At 41.2% G+C, this 26,865-nt stretch overlaps 1 protein-coding gene across 5 annotated transcripts in view; it reads right to left on the bottom strand.

Moving 5' to 3' along the window:
- Positions 1–26,615, bottom strand: part of LOC127523552 (kelch domain-containing protein 1-like) — an 83,316-nt gene extending 56,701 nt beyond the window's left edge. For all 5 annotated transcript variants that reach the window (XM_051914352.1, XM_051914350.1, XM_051914351.1 and 2 more), the window contains exons 1-7: positions 26,338–26,615; positions 26,061–26,131; positions 25,658–25,775; positions 24,899–25,011; positions 23,334–23,427; positions 23,151–23,249; positions 22,919–22,993 (exon numbers count right to left, since the gene is read on the bottom strand). In XM_051914352.1, coding sequence (XP_051770312.1) covers positions 22,919–22,993; positions 23,151–23,249; positions 23,334–23,427; positions 24,899–25,011; positions 25,658–25,775; positions 26,061–26,131; positions 26,338–26,454 — 687 coding nt within the window. In that variant the 5' untranslated portion in view covers positions 26,455–26,615. The remainder of the gene's footprint in view (positions 1–22,918; positions 22,994–23,150; positions 23,250–23,333; positions 23,428–24,898; positions 25,012–25,657; positions 25,776–26,060; positions 26,132–26,337) is intronic.
- Between the last annotated feature and the right edge of the window lie 250 nt (positions 26,616–26,865).

Below are 26,865 nucleotides of genomic sequence, written 5' to 3' on the forward strand. Positions count from 1 at the left end.
ACACACGACTTTGAGCATGCAAAATTTCTTCAGACACTGTAACTGGCGTGATATGACGTCTGCAGAGTCTTTTTATAAACATGAATTAACAAATAGTATATTCAAAATATAAAAATATACAGTCTACTCGACTTTACTACATTTTTTTTTTTTAATTTAGCCAAGAGGTCAAAACCTACATGTAGCGATTTTGTACTCTTTACACATAGTCGTGTGATGTGAATTCGCAGGTCAGAGTTCCAAACTTTTTGCATGAGCTTGCGTTTCTGGTCTCCTGCATTTGTGTGCATATGAATGGAGGTCAATGGAATGAAAAGCGTAGTGTGACCGCACCTTTATTCTGCAGTTGCGGTACACCTGTATCAAAAGTGTGAAGTCATGGACAGATTTTATTTGTGAACTGATATGCGAGATCTCACATATGACACATCAGTATGTGACATCCCACTCAAACACGTGCTCTATCCAGTGATAAACATGTTCTTGTCGTTATTAATCAATCAGTAATCAACACAGCACCACCCCGAAATTGCCTTGCACTGTAGAATTATGGTTTTGGCAAAAAATGAAAAATAGCCAATTATTTATTATAAATGCTACTATTTTACAATCAATATTTAAGACTATGTTAGAGAGGGATAGAAGCCATTTTTATGGATGATAGGATTTTTTCATTACAGGTCATTTATTTGAATGATCAGCAAAAATTTGAGCCTATGAATTTAATAATTTGAATTCGTAGAATAAGATTAGTACAAATTTAACTGTTGTGTTTGTGAGAGAGAAAAGAAAACTCCAAGTTTGCAAATCCTAATACATTTTCTCAGTGACTACTGAAATATTCTCTACAAATTCCACTGTCACAGGTGCTCAGTTTTGCTACAATAATACTATATATTATACAGAACATGGACAATTTGAGACAATATTCTGATTCTCATTTTACCAATGGCAAACCACATCTATCTTATTAACAACTATTCATTTTGTGTATAATCAATATCTAAACAAGTGATATTTAGTTGTTAACGAGGGATTGGCTGGACTCTGCTGACCCAATCAGTATTTCTCGTCCAATGGTCATACTTTAATTTTCCGGTTTCTCTATTATTGCATCCTTCTCATGGGCATTTCATGACTTTTCAGTGTGGGTTAAACCTCTTTTTTGGCCCATATGTATTTTTTTAAAAAGTAATTAAAAATAGTTTTGTCTATGCTATTGAAATTGTGGGTTACATCTTTGTCACCGTTTTCACCCAAGGAGTTTACATTCCTGATAATACAAGAGCGAGGAACTTACATTTTAATTACAAAGGAAAACCAGTTAATCTGCCATGTTCTTCTGTCCTCCATTTTCATGGGTAAGATTTCTTTATAAACCATCTACTCACCCATATGTCTTTATTTTTGTGGAACACAAAAGGAGAGAGTCACTTAGTCTCCGTCACCTTTAGAAAAGAAACTGATAGTGAATTGTGACTCAGGCTGTCAGTCTCTTGATGTTCTGCCTTACATCTCCTTTAGTGCTCCAATAAAAATAACATGTTTGGTACAAAAGAACATGACCAGTTTTGTTCATGAGTAAATATTGCTTTTAATTTTTTAACTTGAGACTGTTTAGCCTGTAATTTTCTGTATACCTCTGCGTGTATCTGAATGTAAATGCCTTCTCTATTTGTCATATTGACGGGTTGTATATAGGAGGATGTATGCCTTAAACATGCAGGCTATCTGTAACTGTATTTTGTAAATATTAAAACAATGTTAACTGAATGTGATGTGTGATTATTACATAAACATGCTCATTTATCTATTAGTATTAAGTATTTGAGATTTTCAAAAACGAAAATGTGTTAACTGGGTAAAACTTCAGCCCAACTGAAATCAACATCGTTTCAGCATGAGGTAAGCAAACGATCCGCGTCGATTTCCCGTTAGTTTTGAATGGCTTGTCTGACGTTGGTCTTTGATGTCGTGAGAAACATCGATTCTAGGTTGATTCTGTGTCAGTGTGCTATCTGGGTGTAGCCTGAAAGGTTCAGCCTAAATAAAGGCCCTAGAAAGCCCCTGCACAGCGGCCAGTATTTACAGATTTGGATCGGCCGGAGAGCATTCGCGATCAGAGGCCGACGCCTCGGCGACATTTTCCCGATGAGCAAACGCTCCGTGAGCTACGTCCCGGCGATGGAACTTTGTCCATCGAGACAACATCGGCCCGACGTATGTGTGTTATGTGGGTTGTAATGCGTATTTATTCATTTATGTAAAATTCTATACTTTTCAGTAATAAAATTGAAATTTATTTGTTTTTTCATTATTTTTCATTATCTTTCATATGTATTTTGGTCAAAAGATTAAATGCTGCTGTACTTTTTTTTAAATGTACTATAAGAATATTTGTAATGTACACAACAATATAATATAGTACATTAAAGTTTTCTAGATTTCAACATGTGTGTACTTGTGTATACTGAAAAAAAAAAAACAGCTATATAATAAAATAAGTGTAATGCTAATGCATTTGTAATGATCTGAAATTGTATTCGAAATGTACATGAAGCATATTAAAACGATGCTTCAAATATACTCTAATTCAAGAAGTATTAAAAGTACATTTTAAATGTATTTAAAGAAATACACTTAAATTGCACTAAATGTACTTAAAGGGATAGTTCACCCAAAAATGGAAATTCTGTCATCATTTATTCACCCTCAAGTTGTTCCAAACCTGTATGAATTTTTCTTCTGCTGAACACAAAGGAAGATATTTTGAAGAAAGTTTGAAACCAGACCACTTTGGGGCACCATTGACTTCCATAGTAGGAAAAAAAAAATACTATGGAAGTCAATGGTGCCTCAGAATTGTTCAGTTTCCCACATTTTTCAAAATATCTTCCTTTGTGTTCAGGAGAACAAAGAAATTTATACAGGTTTGGAACAACTTGAGGGAGAGTTGATGATGACAGAATTTTCATTTTTGGGTGAACTATCCCTTTAAAGTGGCTCCATTTTAACAATTTTAACACAATGTATTTAATATATTGCAAATAGCTTAAAACTTAAGTACATCTTGAAATACACTTAATATACTTAAAGTTTTTCAAAACAATACATTTAATATGCACTTAGTATAGTATGATTTTAATATATTAAGACCCGGTTTCACAGACATTGCTTTACCTAAGCCAGGATTAGGCCTTAGTTTAATTAGGGCATTTAAGTAACTTTTATAAATGTGTCTTAGAAAAAAACATATTACTGATGTGCATTTTGAGACAAAACAATTGCTCTGCGATATTTTGAGATATCTCAGAGCAAGTTTCTTTCAGTTGAAACAGTTGAAACATGCATTTTAGTCTAGGACTAGATTAAGCCTTGTTTGTGAAACTGGGGGTAAGTGTGTCTAAAAAAAAGCACAATTTAAATATATTTCCTTTCTAGGAATTTACTGTGTAACGTGGAATGTCACAGAATTTGTAAAATTTTGGATGAATAAATTAAAAGTAGGTCAGTACACTTAAATGACTTCGCGATATGGACTAGTGTCTGTGAATAATACACATGAACTTTATCTCCAGAGCCACTCTGAGAGTCCCTTCATGAGCATTTTACTGTTTCATTTGAGAAAAATTATTGTCATTTCATATACACACAGAAACTTCAACATCTACACGGCAACCTGTCAAAATAAAAGTTTGGTGTAACTTGTGACAGAAATATATTAGGATATTGTATAATACTATGTACTATTGTATTACTATTGTACAGAATAATGTATGTCTTAATGTAATGCTGCTACTACTAATAACAACAACATCAATACAATAATTATTAAAACTTTTTTTTTTAAGGAATAATCACAATTTTTCTTCCATGTTTTAATTTGAACCTCTGTTGTGCAGCACCTTGTTTGCCAAAAAATTTAAAAGGTTTATTTAAATTTAATTTGATTAAAATTATGTTTTATGCTTTCATTTGATTTCCAGAAAGACTAAAATACATATTAATACATATTAATACTAAAATAAAATACACACAGAATTTCTGGGAAAAAAATCATAGGGCCCTATTTGTCACATGTCTGCTGTTTTGTGTTTCTTAGTTTGACCTAGGTCTAGTCCATACGTGCATGGGTATTTATATAAACTGAGTTTCCTCAGTTAAAAAAAAATAAAAAAATAAAAAAAAATAAAAAATTGCGTCCACACAAGCATGGTTTTCAAAAAAATCTCCATCCACATGAAAACGCAAAAACGCTATGAAGCGCTGTCAAAAGCCATGTTGGCCAATCAGAAGCTTGGAAAAAAAAAAAGTGTTTTACCGGTTCCGGTAGGCTAACAACATTGTCATTTGATTAAGCATTTTATCACTATTATTATTATTATTATTATTATTATTATTATTAATTCCATAAAGCAGAACAATACAATGAGACATATTCATTCAAAGTAAAAAAAAAACAACAACAAAAAATTAAAGCTGCAAGCAGCGATGAAAGGGCCCTCGCACCCGGGCTCACCGCCACCTGTTGGCCTCAGGTAAACAATAAACAGTGGGCAATATTTATGTAAGCGAGTAAATAGGAGAATTATGGCAAAGTCATTTCAAAGTGCCAGACTTTCTGCTGCCAACAGGTGGCGCTTTGAGCATAACTGAATATTGCCATGTTGATGTCTTCAGGCCAGGACTATTAACGAACAGGTGAAGTTTGGAGCAGATCGGACATTGTATGCCTGAGTTACAACAACTTCCTGTTTTGTGTCGTTAATCGCAAACATTAGCAATCAGCCAAGTGTTGCTTGACTTAACGTGTTTCTAGTATGTTTGGGACTTCTTGGCATATTAAAATGTGTTTCAGGGAGTGAATTACAGTGTAAAGCATGCCATTTCCTGTTGCCAGCAGGTGGCGCTATGACTAACTGAATATTGGCATATAGATGTCTTTAGGCGAGAACTCTTATCACACATGTAAAGTTTGGGGCAGATCAGACACTGTATGCTTGAGTTACAATAACTTCCTGTTTCATGACGATAATAACATGCTTTAGCAGTCAGCTAGGTGTTGCTAGCATGATTTAGAATGTTTCTAGCATGTTTAGTAGTCAATTGCATATTTTAGTATGTTGCTAATAGTGCATCATATTGTTAATAACGTCACTTTCTGTTGCCAGTAGGTGGCGCTATAACTATTACAGAATATTGTCATGTAGATGTCTTCAGGGAAGGACTCTTATCAAATGTGTGAAGTTTGGGGTAGACTGGACATTGCATGCCTGAGTTAAAGCAACTTCCTCTTACACTGTATTAATAGCATGCTTTAGCACTTAGCTAAGTGTTTTGCTAACATTTTTTCTAGCATGTTGCTAGCCTGTTTAGAACTTGCTGGCACATTTTAGTATGCTGTCAGGAGACCATAACAGCGTTAAACATGTCACTTCCTGTTGACAGCAGGTGGCGCTATGACTATAACTGAATATGGGCATGGACATGTGTTCAGGACAGGACTCTTATCAAGTGTGTGAAGTTTGGGGCAGATTGGACATTGTTTGCCTTAGTTACAGCAACTTCCTGTTTCATGGCAAAACATCAAAATTTTTCAGGCCGCCAGGGACATGCCCTTTTACGAAAACTCAAGATCTTCGCAATTTAGCGTCGCACAAGCCTTATGATTACACAAACCAAATTTGAAGATGATCGGATTAAAACTGTAGGAGGAGTTTGTTAAAGTACCAGGCCTGAAAATGGCAAAAACTGCGCAAAAATTGCACAGGAAATTCAAAATGGCTGACTTCCTGTTGTGTTTAGGATTAAGCTCCAAGAGACTTTTTTGTAGGTAATGGGACGGTTCATGTATGTACTGAATTTCGTACATGTACGTCGAACGTAGCCCGAGGTGCACACCGTTGAAGTTTTATAGGTGGCGCTATCGAGCCATTTTGCCCCACTCATTTCTGAAACCTATATCCAATGTCAATTTTCGCCAGTCCCGATGCGTGTGCAAAGTTTTGAGAGTTTTCGAGCATGTTTAGGCCCTCAAAAATGCGATAACGTTTGAAAAAAAAAATAATAAATATAGCTGCAAGCAGCTATGGCGGGCCCAAGCACGGTGGCACCGCCACCCTGGTGGGTTCAGGGCAACTGTGCACGGCGGGCAATAGGCATTTAAAACGGTTAAACAAAAAATGACTATTTCAAAGTCATTTGAATACACCACATTTACTGCTGCAGTTGGTGCCCATTTGATCACACACACACAAACACAAACACACACACAGAGACCCACACACACACACAGAGAGAGAGAGAGAGAGAGAGAGAGAGAGAGAGAGAGAGAGAGAGAGAGAGAGAAAGAAAGAGTGAGACTGAGGGGGAAGGGGGAAGGGGGAAGGGGGATAGGAAAGAGAGAGAGGGAGTCTGAAAAATCCACATTCAAACCATAATATCTGACTTACTGTTAGTTCGGAGCTAATGACTGTAAGTTAGAAAGTTGTCTGGCTTAATGAGAACAATTTTGTCCATGTCTACTGGTCTACAATATTGATGTGTGTGTCGAATTTCATGCAATTTGAAGCATGTTAAGAGCCTCAACTACACTAAAGAATATTATTAAAGTTTGACATGTTGCCATGGCAACAATATTTAAGATATCACAAATACATTCACATGTCTACATCTGCCATGTTTTGACATTATTCTGATGAAGTTTGAAGCAAATCGGGTGAAAGTAAGAGGGTGATCTTAAAGCATTTGAAAGTGACACACTTCCTGCTGCCGGTTGGTGGCGCTATAACTTCGACTCACAATAGTCACATCCATGTGATCAGAGTCCTACAATGAACACACAGCTGAAGTTTCATAAAAATCAATCAATGTATGCAGACGTTATAACACATTTTGTGTTTCCCTTTTCTCGCCATAAATTCGTTGCCTCGCCACGGCCAAACCACTCGAAATATCAAAAATCCGTTGGCAATTTTTCATAATCTATGTCTTGACTTCATGCTGACACTTGACATTTGACTTGACATTTGATATTCAACAGTGCTTTGATCTGCCTGCATTGACACTATTCTTTTAAGAGCTGCTGTGCAGCCAAATAATGTACCAGTTATCAATGTGAAGCTTCTTTGACACAATCTACATTGTAAAAAGCGCTATATAATTAAAGGTGAGTTGACTTGACTTGACTGACCGAGTTTGGTGGTGATCGGCTTAATCGCCTAGGAGGAGCATATCAAATTCCAGAGCATGCTTTTTTCAAACAACCCATAATAACTGACTTCCTGTTGAGCTGGCGTATAACTTAGAGCACGAAAGTTGTTAGGCCCGATGAGGTCTATATGTGTAGCGAGTTTCATACTAATGCATGCAAGCGTGTTTGATATATGGCCAAGTTTTCGAAGCCCATTCAAGGGGGCGCTGTCGAGCCCCCCTGCTACGCCCGGGTACCAGCTGCTGCCCGGCCCTGATGGCCGCGGGTTCTGATGTATGTGCAAAGTTTCATGAGTTTTCGAGCATGGTAAGGGCCCCAAAAGTGCCCGAATAGTTGGAAAAAAATAAAAATAATAATAATAATAAATATAGCTGCAAGCAGCGATGACGGGCCAAAGCCCCGGTGGCTACAGGGCAACTGTGCACGGTGGGCAATGGGCATTTAAAACAGTTAAACATAAAAGGACATTGTCAATTTCAAACCACATTTACTGCAGTAGCTGATGCCCCTATGATCACAAACCACAACAGCCACATCCATGAGATCGTTTAAATTGAGATGACTTTCATGTCATAGAATGTCATGTCAATTTAAAATGAGTGCAGAATATTATCCTAATCTGACATGTTTGTATTTTTTCTTAGACAACCCCTATAAAAATTCTAGAGCAAATTACATACTGTTATTTGTGCAAACTCCACAGTGCTCTGAGAAATCTAATCCAGCCTTAATGCGAATATCTGTGATTGCTGATGTTGTATAATCCTAACACTTCTCTTCATGTGTTTTTTGACCTCCCTGAGCTGTTTGTGCACCAATCTTGTGCACCAATCTTATGCACCAAAAGCATGCTTTCATTTAATTTTAATATGTGTGGTATAAGAGGAAAAATAAAAGTAAAAAATTAATAAATAGAGCCAAATCACAGAACCTGCAAAGACAATTTTAATGTCAGTCTCAGGTAATAGTAAGGTACTGTTACGTATACAGAAGGGGACAGCGACATAGGAATACAGGTATTAAAGTTTATTGAACAACCAGAATGCTGACAGAGTGCAGGTGAGTGAAGACAGGTTAATGCGTTGGCAGGTATTGATGAGGAACTGATACTTGTCTTGGTTTTGCAGGATTGGCAGACGGATGACAGACTTGGAGCTTGAGCAGACACAGATGAACTCACAGGAGACGAGGAGACAACGAGGAGTCGAGGGAACACACAGGAGAAGTATCTTCGGAGGAGTCCTTGAGGTAAGCAGAGTGGTGAGTACCATGTGCAAACGAGACCGGACAGTGACTGAGTGAGAACGTGAGCCTTTTGTGCTGCTGGTGATGAGGGTGCTGATGAGCTGCAGGTGTAAGTGATTAATATTCTGGTGATGACGTGCGGTGTGTCTGTGTGAGTGTAGAGCCTGGCGTGTTTGTGACATTACCCCCCCCCTCCACGGCCCACTCCTGAGGGCCGTGGACCCCGACGTCGTGGTGGTCGGCCTCTGCCACGGGGTGCTGGTCTCTCTGGGTGAGTAGCATGGAAGGTGTCAAGTAGGCTGGGGTCGAGTATATCATTCCTAGGGACCCATGAGCGTTCCTCGGGGCCGTAACCTTCCCAGTCCACCAGATATTCAAGAAGGCCACCACGACGCCGGGAGTCCAAGATCTCTCTCACCAGGTAAGCAGCTCCATCGTCCACAATGATAGGAAGGGGGAGTTCCTCGGCAGCGCCAGGCTCTGTGGAGACAGAAACAGAGGGATGGTGAGGCTTTAACAAAGAGACGTGGAAAGTGGGGTGAATCTTATATTCAGGTGGGAGCTGGAGTTGGTAGGTGACAGGGTTGATCTGCCGCAGGATGGTGAACGGGCCAATGAATCTGGGACTCCGTTTCCTACAGGGCAGGTGCATTCTGATGTCCCTTGTGGACAGCCAAACCTTCTGTCCTGGCTGGTAATTGGGGGGCGTTGGAGCGTCGAAGGTTGGCTGTCATCCTGCGCCTGCGTAGGGCTCGTTGGAGCTGATGGTGCGCGGAGTCCCAGACCCTCTCGCTCTCTCGGAACCAGTAGTCGACCGCAGGTACGTCCGAGGGCTCTCCTGACCAGGGGAACAGTGGGGGTTGGTAGCAGAGTACGCATTGAAACGGGGTGAGTCCGGTGATAGGCTGTAGCAGAGAGTTTTGGGCGTGCTCGGCCCAACCCAGGAACTGGTTCCAAGAGTCCTGGTGGCCGTGGCAGAAGGTACGGAGGAAGCGGCCGATCTCTTGAACCTTCCGCTCCGTCTGCCCGTTTGTTTGGGGTGATAGCCGGAGGAGAGGCTGACGGTCACACCTAGGAGGGTGAAGAAGGCCTTCCAGACCCTGGAGATAAACTGGGGCCCTCTATCTGACACGATGTCCTCCGGAATTCCATAATATCTGAAGACATTGTTAAACATTAGCTCAGCAGTCTCCATGGCCGTGGGTAGTCCCCTTAAGGGAATCAGACGACATGATTTGGAGAATCTGTCAACGACAACTAGGATGCAGGTACAGTTATCCGAGACAGGGAGGTCGGTGATAAAATCCACTCCTAGGTGTGACCAAGGGCGGTTGGGAACGGGCAGAGGCTGGAGTTTACCGGAGGGAAGGTGTCGGGGACTTTTTGAGATGGCGCATTCCTTGCATCCCTGCACGTACCTTCTGACGTCTGATGCCATGTACGGCCACCAGAAGCGCTCTTTCAGCAGCGAGAGGGTTTCATTGACCCCCGGGTGGCCAGTGACCAGTGACGTGTGGGATGCGTGGATGAGGGGAGTGCGCCGTGTCCGAGTGATGTAGAGCAAACCAGGGGGGCAACCCGGCGGAGCGTTGGTGGAGGCACTGGGCTCTGGAAGGGTCTCGTCAGACCAGACGATGGGGCTTACGAAGAGCTTCTCAGGTAGGATAGGTTCAGGAGTGTCTGAGGGTTCATCGGGACCATGGAGGCGGGAGAGGGCGTCTGCTTTCACGTTCTTAGACCCTGGACGGTAGGAGATGGAGAAGTTGAAGCGAGTGAAAAACAGAGCCCAACGTGCTTGGCGGGGGTTAAGTCTTCTTGCTTCACGAAGATACTCCAGGTTTTTATGGTCAGTTAGCACTGTGAACGGATGTTTAGCACCTTCGAGCCAATGCCTCCACTCCTCCAGGGCAAGCTTGATGGCGAGAAGCTCCCTGTTGCCGATGTCATAGTTGGTCTCCACCGGGTTGAGTTTGCGGGAGAAGGCGGCACATGGATGGAGTCTACTTGGATTCCCCTGCTGCTGTGATAACACCGCTCCCACTCCGGTGGTCGAGGCGTCGACCTCCACGACAAAAGGTTTCTCGGGATCTGGATGTACCAGGAGGGGAGCGTTGGTGAAGGCTTTCTTAAGGGTTTCGAAGGCTTGGGTGGCTGCTGGGTTCCAGGACAGAGACTTGGGCTTACTGCGCAGGAGGTTGGTGAGTGAAGTGGATATGGTGCTGTAACCTTGGATGAAGCGACGATAGAAATTGGCGAATCCCAGGAATCTTTGGAGTTCTTTTATGGTGGTGGGAATGGGCCAGTCCTTGATAGCAGAAACCTTCCTCTCGTCCATCCGGATGCCACTGCGGTCAATGTTGTACCCAAGGAACAATTCTCAATTTAACATCTTCAATATCATAGCACCATGGTAAAAAATGTTTGGTCTGAATCGAATAAACCCCCTAGAAGTAGTAGTTTAAAATTCAGAGCCTGTTTATTCAAAAAATCCACATTCAAACAAAAATAGCTGACTTCCTGTTGGTCTGAGGTAATGACTGTAAATTAGAAAGCTGTCCGGCTTAATGAGAGCAACATGTGTGCCGAGTTTGGTGACTGTAGGTTAAACTAACCCCCCCACTTTTGTCAAAAGGTGGCGCTATAAAGGCCCTGCTCCCCGCCTGTTTCTACGGTTTTGCCCATGTCTACTGTACGACACCGCTGGTGTGTGTGTTGAGTTTCATGCAATTTGAAGCATGCTAAGAGTCTCAAAAGCCTCCAAAACAAATTTTAAAATTTGATGCGTTGCCATGACAACAGTGTTTAAAATATCAAAAATCCTGTCACAGGTCTACATCTGCTGTGTATTGACATTACACTGATGAAGTGATCTCAAAGCATTTTGAAAGTGACACGCTTCCTGCTGCCAGTTGGTGGCGCTATAACTTTGACTCACAACAGTCACATTCATGTGATCAGACTCCTACAACCAACACACTGGTGAAGTTTCATAAAAATCAATCAATGTATGCAGACGTTATAACACACTTCCTGATTCCCTTTTCTCGCCATAAATTTCGTTGCCTCGCCACGGCCAAACCATTCGAGATATCAAAAATCTGCTGGCAATTTTTCATCAACAATGTCTTGACTTCATGCTGACCAAGTTTGGTGGTGATCAGATTAATCACCTAGGAGGATTATATCAAATTCCAGAGCATGCATTTTTTCAAACAACCCATAATAGCTGACTTCCTGTTGAGCTGGCGTATAACTTAGAGCACGAAAGTTGTTAAGCCCGATGAGGTCTATATGTGTACCGAGTTTCATACTAATACGTGCAAGCGCGTTTGATATATGGACCAAGTTTTTGGACCCCGTTCAAGGGGGTGCTGTCGAGCCCCCCTGCCACGCCCGGGTACATCTTCTGCCCGGCCCTGATGGCCGCGGATTCCGATGTGTGTGCAAAGTTTCAAGAGTTTTCGAACATGTTAAGGGCCCCAAAAGTGCCAAAAACATAGAAAAAATAAAATAAAAAAATAGCTGCAAGCAGCGATGACGGGCCAAAGCCCGGTGGCACCACCACCCCGGTGGCTTCAGAGCAACTGTGCATGGCAGGCAATGGGCATTTAAAACGGTTAAACATAAAAGGTGTATGTCAAAGTCACACCACATTTACTGCAGCAGCTGATGCTCCTATGATCACAAACCACAACAGCCACATCCATGAGATCATTTAAATTGAGATGACTTTCATGTCATAGAATGTCATAAGTCAATTTCAAATGAGAGCAGAATATAAAAACCTCTATAAAAATTCTAGAGCAAATTATATACTATTATTTGTGCAAACTCCACAGTGCTCTGAGAAATCTAATCCAGTCTTAATGCAAATGTCTGTGATTGCTGATGTTGTATAATCCTAACACTTCTCTTCATGTGTTTTTTGACCTCCCTTAGCTATAGAGGCCCTCCTCCCCACCTGTTTCTACGGCTATATCTAGCATGTTAAGGGCCCCACAAACTTAGAAAAAAAATAATTTTCCTAAGGAAAACAATAGGGCCTTCAGCCTTTGGCTTTGGCCCTAATAATCCTTAGAAAAACAATAGGGCCCTGCGCCTTAGTGGCTTGCTCCCTAATAATCCTTAGGGGATCAAGAGGGCCCTGCGCCATTAGTGGCTTGGACCCTAATAATCATCCTAAAGAAAACAATAGGGCCTTCAGCCCTTTGGGCTTTGGCCCTAATAAACGGAGCAATTCCAATAGGGTCCTCACACTATCGGTGCTCGGGCCCTAATAAACAGAGGAAATCCAATAGGGTCCTCGCACTTTCACACAGTCATAAGCAGTGACCTTTGTAGCATTGCATTCTGACGCCTCTGTTCCGCAATATAATGGGAGAACTGTGCATGTATCTGTATACATGTTATAAGCCCTGTTAGCACAGTTATTAGCAGCAATATTTTGGCTACGTCCTTCATTGTAGACTTACCTCAAAAGGAGATAGCGGCACACAATCTGACGTCAAACAAAAAAGATAACAGCGCGCACTTTAAAATCTTCACCCTGGCCGGAGTTTTCAAAAAAGTTTGGTTTCAGTTACCGGATACTGCAAACCACATAGAAAAAGCTGCGATTTTGAAAATACCCGTGTTTGTGTGGACAGGGCCCTGGTTTCTGTCAGTCTATTAATTATGTAATTAGTTTCCACCTGTGATCATTAACTCACTCATTAGTTCCTTTGTTTGGTCAGTGTATTTATATCCTCAGTTCTGACTTGGACTTTGTCCATTCTTGTCAATGTATGCATCAAGTTTATAGTGTTTGTAAAGAGTTTCCTGTGTTTTGTTATTAAGGATCCTGTTTCATCTAGCACATTACGTGACAAAAGAACAGACCAAAACCAAATAATCAGCATGGCCTCACCTGCTGTGCTACTGCTTTGCTGGGAGCAGGAGCGGAAAAGCCTTGAGGCCCACACCTGTGGATTTCTCTATCTGGCGAGCCTAACGGACCATTCAGATAGCTCCCTGTGTGCCTTGTACGAGGCCCATTTGAATGAGTGCACAAAGGCTCATCTGCCCGGTGTGGGTCCTTGGGGATCATTCGCCGAGTTCGTCGAGTGGGTGCTGGTGTGCAACGAGTCACCATTCACTGTCTGCCCCGCTGAGAATGAACTCATTATCAGTTTGTAGTAGTAAACGAAGAGATGTCATATTGATCACAAGTTCAATATGGAGTACCGCAAGGCTCAGTACTAGGACCATTGCTTTTCACTCTGTACATGCTACCCTTGGGAGATATCATAAGGAAGCATGCCGTTAGTTTTCACTGTTACGCTGATGATACTCAGCTCTATATTTCTTCCTGACGAAACTTACCGATTCAAAAACTTTACGGAATGCATAGCTGATATAAAAAATTGGATGACTAGTAATTTCCTACTACTAAATTCAGAAAAAACAGAGATTCTAATTATTGGACCAAAAACTTCTGCACATAACCTAGAATACTGTCTAACACTTGATGGCTGCTCTGTTAAGTCTTTGTTGTCAGTTAGAAACCTGGGTGTGCTCTTTGATACCAATCTTTCATTTGAAAGCCACATTTCTAGCATCTGTAAAACCACATTCTTCCATATTAAAAATATATCTAAGCTACACCATATGCTCTCAATGACAAATGCGGAACAGATAGTTCATGCGTTCATGACCTCAAGGCTAGATTACTGTAATGCTCTACTGGGTGGTTGCCCTGCTCGTCTGATAAACAAACTACAGCTGGTCCAAAATGCAGCAGCTAGAGTTCTTACTAGAACCAGGAAGTATAACTATATTAGCCCGGTTCTACCAACACTGCATTGGCTCCCTATTAAACATTGTATAGATTTTAATACCTTGCTAATTACTTACAAAGCACTAAATGGTTTAGTACTTCACGTCTATTGCGATCTCAGAATTCAGGCCAGTTGATAATACCTAGAATATCAAAATCAACCACAGGTGGGGAGTCACGTGATGCGATGCAAGAGGAGGCACCTTAGTAGCGAGTAGCGAGGTCAGTTTGCTACAGATATCCTGTTAATTATCTTGAAGTGGTGAAAACTGTAATTGCGTGGTCATTTAAGCAATACTGGAAATATAGAATGTCTAAAACTTCGAAATCCTCGGCCTGTGGGGATATAAAAAGGCACTTACATTCACACACGCCCGACGCTACTCAGGATCAAGATGGCCGGGGGCTAGCGGATCCCGACACCGAGTCCACTGACGGGAGTCAAAACATCGCCAACATTTATACAATTCTGACAAAAATCTCAAGTGACATGGAAGGAATTGCGGAGATACGGAAAACTACTGTGTCGGTGGAGGCTAAACTATCCTGGAGGCTATATACTATTTTATAAGATATGGTCCAGATATTTATATCATTTGGAAAAGGGGCAGTAATAATTATATGAGAGAAAAATGTTCACAGTTCAAAGTTTAATTGTGATGTGTTGTAATATTTTTATTATTATTTTTTTTATTCTCCTTTTCTCACCAATAAATGCTGGAAGTTATACTTATTGTACTGAATTATATAGCCAAGTTGTGACCTCAAGCTGTAGTTGGGGATTTCTTGTGTGGGTGGGTTGGTGTTGATACTGGGGAAAATGTTGATTTTGTACAGATGCATTATGTTGTATTTTGAAAAGTGCCTGAAAATCAATAAAAATGTTAATCTAAAAAAAAAAAACAACACAACTAATTTTTCTGTATTATGTGGACCAGACAAGTAATTTGGCAATATCGCTTTGTAAAAAAGACCAAGCGTCTGCGCACATACACATTCAAACGCGCAAACCTATAGACTAAACACGTAAATGAACGGCAAGAATGCATTAAAGGTCTTCGGTTTTCAGTAGGAAAGGTGTCATTTTAAGCAGCCCCTAAGTGAATAATTAACAATTTTTACAACTGAAGTTATTCAATCAAAAACTAAAAACTTTAGCTCGATAATAATATTTTCTTAGAGCTGCTGTAAAGCCAAAACAATCTGTCAATTAATTTTCCTATTATCACTGTGAAGCTGCTTTGAAACAATCTGTATTGTGAAAAGCGCTATACAAATGAAGATATCTTGACTTGACCAGCCCCGCTCCGACTCCAGCGCTGCCAGAGGCCAGACTTCTACCACCAGCGAATGACTCGACAGAGATGTTGTATGAGGCCACCGCAGACCATGGAGACTGGCCTGCCACGATGCACGAGCCTGATCCTGAGGAGAGGACAGGAGAGGTTATCGCCCTGGAGCCTGGTGTGCGAGCCGACAACACTGTGGATCGCTGAGGGAATGCTTGTGGAGCTCAATGGCTAGAAGGAAAGCCCCGCCCACAACCCCACCGCTTTGGATGAGATTACTATGGACTATTACAAAGACTATAAAACAACACAAGACGCGTCACTCATATTATTTTGAATGGGAGAAAGTGCAACACGTAATATGTCAGAATAAGTCCTGCCTTCTAAATAAGAGCCAATCGCCGATTGGTAAAGTCATCACGTCACTGCAGCGGCCATTAGAAGCTTTCGGTTCCTATAGAAACAGTCAGACGCGTGCCTCCGAAATGAGGCACAAGAGATGTGCATTCAGGACTGTGCATGTGCATTAGTTTGATCCAGTCTGAAAAATACCGTTTTTTGTCATGATTTGAGCGTTTAGAAACAAAATTTATGAGAGAGTTGTTGTCAGATTTCATTGGTGATTTCCAATATGAAATTTAATCGAAAGCTTGGCAAACAGCTTTGGAGAATTTGATGTTTCCCTATTCAAAGAGATAGGAGCTGCACTTGAATGCCCGAGAGGCATTTCAAAGATGGCCGCCGAGTGAAATGACTTGTCTCAAAGGGACTTTGTCTATTATGAGGAACTAAAGGACATTTTTGAAGAGGACCTTATTGACTTTTTGAAGAGATTTTTCCTTGTTCCCCTGTATCTCCAACGTCTCCTGATTCTCCAGCGCCCCTTGTATCTCCAGAATGCCCACCCAGCCTCCCTCTCCTACCTCCTCAGTCAGCCAGTTCCTCAGCCCCATCTCCGCTGATGTCCTTCAGCCCCTCTACATCTCCCACATGCTGTGTGGATCTGCCCTGTGTCTTCAGGCCACTAACTCCATCCAGCCCAGAGGATCCCGTCTCACCTCCAGCCTCTGTGCCCACTGTTCCACCTTGGCCTGTCAACATTTTGGCTCCACCTCGGCTCCTCCCTCCCTTGGCTCCACCGGAAACCATTGGCCATACGGCTTCTCTGGGCTCCCTTATCCCTCTGGCTCCGCCTTGGTCAGTCGTCGACCTGCCTACACCTACGGCTCCGTCTGGCTCCACCTTCCTGCCTCCATCCTCGGTCACACTGGCTCAGCTCTACCCTCAGGATTTCCGGCTCCACCTCGGTCTCCAGGACCATTGGCTGCACGTGGGCTCTTCGGCTCCATCTGGGTCCCCATCTTCGGCTGCATCTCCGTTTGTCATCCCCAGGCTGTCGTCTGCCACCAAGTCGACTCCACCATGGCTCCTCCCACCTTCAACCCAGCCCTGGGGTCTTGTCTTGGCTGGCCTCTGGTTTACCATCTGGCTTCTCCTGCTCCTGGCTTCGCCTTGGTGCCTCCCACCCTCCACTCCCCCATGGACTTATTTTTTGAACTTTATTTCATTTTGCCCCTCCTCAGGTCTTCGCCCTCCTCCAGAGCCCCTGTCCTCCCTCCTCAGTTGGACTTTATACGACACGAGGCTGCGCCTTCCCGGGAGGGGGCGAACTGTCACATGTCTGCTGTTTTGTTTTTCTTAGTTGGACCTAGTTTCTGTCTGTCAGTCTGTTAATTATGTAATTATTTTTCATCTGTGATCATTAACTCACTAATTAGTTCCTTTGTTTGTTCAGTGTAGTTATATCCTCAGTTCTGGCTTAGTTTTTGTCCGTTCTCGTCAGTGTACGTGTCATATTTATAGTGTTTGTAAAGAGTTTCCTGTGTTTTGTTATTAAAGATCCTGTTTCCTGTTTATCCTCAATCTTGAGCTTTCATCTAGCATGTTACCTGACACTATTATTGTAAACAAATTAATAAATTATTTTTTATTAATTCAATTACTTAGACATGTTTTTGATTAAATCTTTCAAATGAAATACAGAAAAATTAAAACAGAAAACAGAATTTGGTAAAAAAACAGAATACGAGAAAAAAAAAAAAAAGTTTTTTTGTTTATTTGTGCTGTTTGAAATTTGTTTATTTTTTCATATTTTATTACTGACTTTTTACTTGTTTTTTGTGAAAATAAAATTTTGCATTGCAGAAAAGTATTTTTGTTTGTATATGCTGTCAATTCTACTTCTTTCGGCAGGTCACACTTACAAAAAATTGGAAATCGTAATCAGCCAAGAAAATTGCAATCGGTGCATCTCTACGCTGTGGAAATACAAACCGGAAGACAGAACACAACGAGTGCAGCGCTGAAGAATTGGAGGTCTGCATAAGGTCTATACAATATCACTCAATATTTCACAATGCCTATTATTAAATACTACTACTACACATTTGCTGACGGTAATGCCGTACATAAGATCTACCTGTCGCGACATTCCTTACTCAGCCTTCTCTTAAAAATTTTTTTATCATAGTAAAATCTACATATAATTACCAAAAAAAGTATTGTTAAGTGTTAAACATGTTGAAGATTAGTGGATGGCCTCTTGTCTTCTTCCCTGTGTACTGCAGTGTTAGCTTGCGTTACGCTTTTTTTGGCTAAGGTTGCAGGCTTGCCTTCAGGTGGCTTTGTCTTAAGGTGCATTCCATTCAACCGTAAGTGGACTGCAAAGTGGACTTCACAGGGTATTTCACCATCTTAAGTGAGATTCCAATCCGAAGGATGGCATTGCGAATGGCATAGGGATTAAATGAACATTGATACATCACTTCATAGGAAGTAGAGAGAGAGAAAAAAAAAAAAAAAAACATGTCACCAGTCAGAACGAATGATGGAGCAGAGCAGTTGAAAGAGTTTTCAAACGGCTCTGCGATGGAGGAATTTACGTATTCATTTTGACTTGGTTATTCATAAATTATGTTTGCCTATTATACAAACTTTTGTTTGTAAAACATAACCATATTTATGAATGGTTATGGTGATGAATGTTACATTTGCATATTCAGTTGTATGAATAGGGATGACAAAGTAAAAGTGTTGAGAAGCAGCTGAGGCTCTGTCATTTTTTATTTTACTCTATTTACCTCAGGAATGTTTACTATGTAGCTGCACATAGAAAAAGTGCACAAGTTGAGACCCAAATCAGATTTTATTTTCATATGGCATTACAGTTAGTAGCTTCAGATCTGTTAATTGTCAATTATCCGCAATAGTCATACAAGTATATAATAAACATACAAGTTTTGATTATGTTAGATACTGTAATGTACAGTGGGTACGGAAAGTATTCAGACCCCCTTTTTTTTTTTTACTCTTTGTTATATTGCAGCCATTTACTAAAATCATTTAAGTTAATTTTTTTTCCTCATTAATGTACACACAGCACCCCATATTGACAGAAAAACACAGAATTGTTGACATTTTTGCAGATTTATTAAAAAAGAAAAACTGAAATATCACATGGTCCTAAGTATTCAGACCCTTTGCTCAGTATTTAGTAGAAGCACCCTTTTGATCTAATACAGCCATGAGTCTTTTTGGGAAAGATGCAACAAGTTTTTCACACCTGGATTTGGGGATCCTCTGCCATTCCTCCTTGCAGATCCTCTCCAGTTCTGTCAGGTTGGATGGTAAACGTTGGTGGACAGCCATTTTTAGGTCTCTCCAGAGATGCTCAATTGGGTTTAAGTCAGGGCTCTGGCTGGGCCATTCAAGAACAGTCACGGAGTTGTTGTGAAGCCACTCGTTCGTTATTTTAGCTGTGTGCTTAGGGTCATTGTCTTGTTGGAAGGTAAACCTTCGGCCCAGTCTGAGGTCCTGAGCACTCTGGAGAAGGTTTTCGTCCAGGATATCACTGTACTTGGCCGTATTCATCTTTTCTTTGATTGCAACCAGTCGTCCTGTCCCTGCAGCTGAAAAACACCCCCACAGCATGATGCTGCCACCACCATGCTTCACTGTTGGGACTGTATTGGACAGGTGATGAGCAGTGCCTGGTTTTCTCCACACATACCGCTTAGAATTAAGGCCAAAAAGTTCTATCTTGGTCTCATCAGACCAGAGAATCTTATTTCTCACCATCTTAGCAAACTCCATGCGGGCTTTCATGTATCTTGCACTGAGGAGAGGCTTCCGTCGGGCCACTCTGCCATAAAGCCTCGACTGGTGGAGGGCTGCAGTGATGGTTGACTTTCTACAACTTTCTCCCATCTCCCGACTGCACCTCTGGAGCTCAGCCACAGTGATCTTTGGGTTCTTCTTTACCTCTCTCACCAAGGCTCTTCTCCCCCGACAGCTCAGTTTGGCCAGACGGCCAGCTCTAGGAAGGGTTCTGGTCGTCCCAAACGTCTTCCATTTAAGAATTATGGAGGCCATTGTGCTCTTAGGAACCTTAAGTGCAGCAGAAATTTTTTTGTAACCATGGCCAGATCTGTGCCTTGCCACAATTCTGTCTCTGAGCTCTTCAGGCAGTTCCTTTGACCTCATGATTCTCATTTGCTCTGACATGCACTGTGAGCTGTAAGGTCTTATATAGACAGGTGTGTGGCTTTCCTAATCAAGTCCAAACAGTATAATCAAACACAGCTGGACTCAAATGAAGGTGTAGAACCATCTCAAGGATGATCAGAAGAAATGGACAGCACCTGAGTTAAATATATGAGTGTCACAGCAAAGGGTCTGAATACTTAGGACCATGTGATATTTCAGTTTTTCTTTTTTAATAAATCTGCAAAAATGTCAACAATTCTGTGTTTTTCTGTCAATATGGGGTGCTGTGTGTACATTAATGAGGAAAAAAAAAATGAACTTGAATGATTTTAGCAAATGGCTGCAATATAACAAAGAGTGAAAAATTTAAGGGGGTCTGAATACTTTCCGTACCCACTGTATGTACTATGGATTATCATAGTTTTTGTGATAAGCCTGCCCCCTAGTGGTGACCTATATAGTGATGTATTGAGAATTAAGTTCAGTTCCAGTTCAGTAAAAATAACAACTTGATTTGCACAGCAAACAATTGTGTTGCGTTATTATTATTAATCTGCCAGCAGACACAACAGAATTGGTGACAAGGTCTGGACCAACAACCACGGATGCGACAAAAAGACCGTAATGGACAAGGAACAGGGAAGGAATGATCACGAAAAGAGCGTGCGAGTTACATAAAAAAGAAAGAAAGCCAATTAATGTGTAAAGCAAAATTGCAAATAAGTGAAAATGTCAATGATTGGAACTCTCACCGCATTTGACAGTAATGCTGAGGATTGGGGAACTTATGTGGAAAGAGTGGAGCTATACTGCGAGGCTAATGCCACTGAAAATGATACAAAAGTGGCTGTTTTGCTGAGCGTGATGGGAGCAAAGATGTATGGACTGCTTCGTAGTCTGTTAACCCCTGAAAAGCCAGCGGATAAATCTTTCCAGCAAATAGCTGACATTGTAAATGAACATTTGAACCCCAAACCCTTAGTAATTGTGGAAAGATTCAGATTCCACAAGCGGAACCAAGCTAAAGGAGAAAGCATTTCCGAATACATAGCTAAGTTACACCAACTGTCAGAGCATTGTCAATTCGGAGCTGGACTGGTGCATTAATGCATTAAGAGACAGGCTTGTGTGTGGAATGCATAATGAAAGTACACAAAAAAGACTGCTGACAGAAAAAGACGACACTGTGCACTGGGCAGATCCCTTGATCGTGCACTGAACATAGCAATATCCATGGAGACTGCAGCAAAAGATTAGAATTGCAACACAAATCAATGGAATGTGCAACAAATAAACTGTCACTGAAATCAGAAAGAAAACAGAAATGCTATTGCTGTGGAAAAATTTCTCATGATGTGAAAGACTGGTGGTTCAAGGATAAAGAGTGTAGAAGATGTCATAAAAAGGGGCACATCAAAGAGTATACAAAACAGAAAAACACAAGATACACAAAGACAGAATGCACAAAGTGAAACGTAAATCCACCACTGTACATCAAGTAACTGAAAATGAAGTGAACACAAGTTCAGATACTGATGATCTTTCATGTCTGGAACTGTACAATATTAAGGAGAGAGATCGAACGGTCACTTGGCTCACACCTGAAGTGTTTGGAGTTAAACTCAAAATGGAGTTAGACACGGGATCTGCCTTTATATCGGTCATCTCAGCAGCTGATTACAAGCAACTGTTTTCAAAAATACCACTGCAAAAGACATCAGTGATATTAAGACTTATACAGGTGAAAAAGTGTCCCAGCAAATTACAAAGAGACACAAATGACAAAGAGACACGAATGACTTTAACGCAAATTTACAAAATGCAGACCCTGTGTTTCAGAAAGGAATAGGAACACTTAAAGAAATAAAAGGGAATCTGGAGTTGAAAGAAGACAATTCTCCAAAATTCTTTAAAGCCCACCCAGTCCCATATGCAATTTGTCCCAAGGTGGAGGCAGAGCTGGATAATTTGGAAAAAACAGGAATCCTGACTAAAATCGAATGGAGTGAATGGGCAACGCCCATAGTACCAGTGATCAAAAAGGGGAAGACAGGGGATGTGTGTATTTGTGGGGACTCTGAAGTGACCATTAATCATTAATCAAATTGTCAGCGAGGTCTACTTCAACTGATATACTGTGCTCAGGGAGTAGGTAGCAATGAACACTGTGTCGAATGGAATGCAGCTTTGGAGTCTCTAATAATGAGCTGATGGCCTGAAACAGGCGTATTTGATTAAGGAGACATGCAAAACATGCAGAGTTGGGGTGGGAGTTGGGTTGGGAGTTGGGGTGGGGATACCCAGTCCTATGCGTAAGTCCTTCTTGTAGAAAAACCTTATGCGCGTATAAATTCTCCTCCCCCTTCAAAATAAGGGCAGATCCCTTGAACGTAGTTGATGACACTTTGAAGTGATGCTCGAGTGATCAAGAAGAATATTCCAATATTCGATTTCCCTCAATGTCAAAATTCGGAAGTCTAATTCGCCAGTCAAGTCAAGTCAAGATTTTCCTCTGGGTTTTTATAATGGGGTTTTTCAGTTTATGAGTAAAATAAGGACTGTGGTAAACATAACAATATTTGGATGTTTGCTGATATGTGATGGAAAAGGGAGAAGAATGAGTTCAGGCAAAAGGTGGATCGGGTTGACCGCATCAAAAGCTATTGCCACCCGCCTTGCACTCTGACCTGACGCCACTGCTCCATTTATCAGTGGGATTTCTTATGTAATTTTGTGATAGCACCTCTGCTCCAGGGTCTGCTTAGTAAAATTAAAAATATCATTGGAAAGATCAAGGTTTAAAGGTCTTACCAGACCTCCACAGATATAGCCCTTATGACCTAAAGTAGCACTGGCATGTGAGGCCCGTGGTTCTGGAGGCTGGCCCTGCAAGAAGTGGATCCAGACAACAGGAAAACAAGAAAATGTATACTGTCATCTATCAATTTTTATGACAGAGACAAAAGAAAGAATAAAAAAAAAATAAACAAAAAAAAAACACTTTCAATATCCAATTTTTAATAGTCTATCCTTGTTTTTTTACCTGGGTTTGTGGTTCAGTCCATGTGGCTGACTCAGGTTCAAACATTTGTACCTCATTATTCCAACCCCAAAACTGGAAAAATTCTGATCCGATTGTTGCCTTTAAAGAGATGTCTAGATAAAGTCCAGTTCTTCTGTGCAATAACTGTAGCTGTAAATTTATTTCCAAGATCTTTCTGCTCACCCTGGAAGCCTCATCAACCATAAAGCTCTTGGAGCTGTTGACCTCTTGGGCTGTATCCACCCGAAGTGGCCCGTATCCACCAAAGTAGATGAGCCTATGAATGACACCAGCTGTTATGAAATTGCCACATCATAACTTCAGCTTCCTATTATATAACAAATATATGATTAGTTGAATAATATTCACAGTTAGCATTGTTTTTCCCTTATTGTATATGGCCCTATTGGACCCAGTTTGGTGTTGCAATTAACCAGTTTCAAAACATAGTCCTTCAACATAGTTTAAGGTGTTTGTAGTTGTAATGTAAAAATCTTAGGCGGAAATTATGCAACCTATGTGTTTTATACACTGAACAGTCACAACATTAAAACCACTGATAGGTGAAGTGAATAACATTGTTTCATTACAATGGCACCTGCCAAGAGGTGGGATTTATTAGGCTGCAAGTGAACAGTCAGTTATTGAATTTCATGTGTTGGAAGCAAGAAATATGAGAAAGCAAAAAGATCTGAGTGTCTTTTATAAGGGCCAAATAGTGATGGATGGACGACTGGGTCAGAGCATCTCCAAAAAGGCAAGTCTTGTGAAGTTTTCCCAGTATGCAGTGTTAGAACCTATCACAAGTGGTGCAAGGAAGGACAACCGATGAACCGACATTAGAGTCATGAGTGCAAAAGGTTCATTGATTCTTGTGGGAAGCGATGGCTAGTTCGTCTGGTCCGATCATACAGACCAGCTACTGTAGATTAAATGGCTGAAAAACTGTGTCAGAACACAGTGCATTGCAGTTTGCTGTGTATGAGGCTGTGTAGAGTGCTCACGGGTCTGTGCATATGGGGTGTGTAGAGGCAGAGTGCCCATGATGTCCACCCCAAAAGCGCATATAATGGACATGTGAGCATCAGAACTGGAGGATGGAGCAATGGTAGAAGGTTGCCAGGTCTGATGAATCACATTTTCGTTTAGATCAGGTGAATGGCTGGCTGGGTGCGCATGCGTAATTTTCCTGAGGAAGAGATGGCAGCATGCACTAGGGAAGAGGGCAGGCCAACAGAGACAGTGTTATGCTCTAGGTAATGTTCTGCTGGGAAACATTGTATCCTAGCATTCATGTGGATATTACTTTGACATGTACCACATTCTTACAGATTGTTTCACATACAACCCTTCATGGCAATGATGTTCCGTGATGGCAGTGGCCTCTTTCAGTAAGGTAAATGCATGCTGCCACACTGCAAAAGTTGTTCAGGAATAGTTTGAGGAACATGACAAAGAGTTTAAGGTGTTGCCTTGGCCTCCAAATTCCCTAGATCTTGAGCATCTATAGGATGTGCTCGACCATCAAATCCAATCCATGGAAGCCCCACCTCGCAACTTGTAGGACTTAAAGGATCGGCTGCTAATGTCTTGGTGCAGCTAGAGGTCTTGTGGATTTCATGCCTTGATGCATCAGAGCTGTTTTGCCAGCACAAAAGGGGGCCTACATGATATTAGGCAGGTGGTTTTAATGTTGTGGCTGATCGTTGTATCTGTATAGCTAGCGCAGTGTGCTTGTTTTTCCTTACCTGTTTCTGTAGACCCAGCAGGAATGTCTGACCCTAGGAGAGGGTTTAGTTCCCACTGTGCCTGTCACTTTTCTCCAGCTGTATTCCTCATCCAACAGGTCAACAAAATACATCTGTCATAACATATCACCAGCAACAAAGTCTTAAATAACAGCAGCAAGAATTTAATTCTCTGCAGAAACATGACCAGCAGCTTAAAAATAGAAGCCCATAAACCTGTTTTTCACGTTTTCCTAAATCTTCTGCATAGTATTTGGATTGCATTTTAGGTGAATGTGTTTGAAATGCTGACATGTTAGAGGGGGAAAAGGAAGAATAAAGGTTTTGTATTGAGGGAAGGGTGATGATAAAAATGTCTTTGTTCTTTCTGTATGTCAGTGGCAGACAAGGAAGAAAAACATTCTCCAAAAATGTTTGGGGAGGTGGAGTTTCTCTTCAGCAGAGGCTTCAGCTATATTCATTTAAGAGTAATAAACTATAAATAATACTATATGCGATTTTCTACAGCATGCACAGACCAAAAACTATTTGTAATGGATATCTACATTTGCAAAACAGAATCTCAGTCAGATGTACACAGTTTGTTCCCATGGCTCTGAGGAAAATATCGGTACATTTAGAGCACCTTATCACGGCACAAAGACAACATATGTGTATGTATATGTATACCTCTGAACACATCCTAGACAAACCCTGCCTTTAAGTATGTACTTGGAGATCTAGTTATGTTATGATATTATCACTCCTAAAGCAACTCACCAGGTTGGTGTAGTCATTGTTATCACATCCCCCAAAAATGTAAAGTATGCCCTGAAGATATGCACCACACGTTTGCGAAAGAACAGGAGGAACCTCTCCGCCCATATGCCTCCGAGACCTGCCGCACACATACACAGAATTGAAACTCAGGGAAAAAAGGTTGTTGTATGGGGTTGGCAATGGGAGTCACAAGTGAGAAACTACCTGCTTCCTCATTAAACTGAACAACTGCAGTTTGAATGCACTAAAGCATAGCAGACATAATAAACATAATGCTTGGAATTTGCCATAAAACTGCAGTTTGCAGAAGGGATACTTATTGCTAGTGATGTCAGCTATTCAGGAAATGCCATTTCTTGGTTAAAAAATAAAACCCAAGCTGTTCAAAAACATGGCATCTCACCAAACTCCATTCTCCATATCATAAAGCCAGATCTCATCACTGGGAAGAAGGGTTTCTTGTCCATCCACACACTAAAATAAAATACATACATCGTTTTATGTTTTTCACATTTTCTCTGTAATCCAGACAAGGGCAAAACAAAGTTCTCTAATCTCAAACAGACAAACTTGCACTCAATTTACTCTAGTTCTACTCATTGTATGCGTTTAATGGAAACGCTATGTAATAATTGATCGTATCTAATATTCGAGATGTAATATTTGTCTATAGACCTTACCTGGCACCCTCCCCAGACGTACAGCTTGTGCCCCTCGAGGATGGAGATGTGGTCGCTTCTCGGTGGAACTGGTGAACGCTGTGCTGTGACAGCCGCCGGTTCTTTTGTACTTTCCATTGCTGAAACGTTTAACTGCTGCGGTCCAACACTAGAGTGCACATACAGCTCCTGTGCTTACACTGGCTGTAGGACCGGGTATGCAAGCAGGAAATAGCATAAAAATACTGTGTTCAAGTAGGGGACTGGAATCTAAATCTCACTTGAGAGCGACAGAGATGTTTAAAACATATTAGAGGAGGTGGCAATTTTGATTCATTCCAGTGACTCGAATCTTTGGAATCCATTTGTCAAAGGATTCACTTACGATTCGTTTAGTGACTCTTTCAGCAGGTTACGTGGGTTGTGATAAGTTTCTTTTTGTATGTTATTATGAGTGAGTGTATTGAACCACTCACTCGTTTAAAATACAAGCCTATTCCTTACGAAACGTACATGGAGTCGCAGACATAACACAAATCTATCAATTAA

This window comes from Ctenopharyngodon idella, chromosome 12 (assembly GCF_019924925.1).
Source record: "Ctenopharyngodon idella isolate HZGC_01 chromosome 12, HZGC01, whole genome shotgun sequence".
Classification (NCBI taxonomy): domain Eukaryota; kingdom Metazoa; phylum Chordata; class Actinopteri; order Cypriniformes; family Xenocyprididae; genus Ctenopharyngodon; species Ctenopharyngodon idella.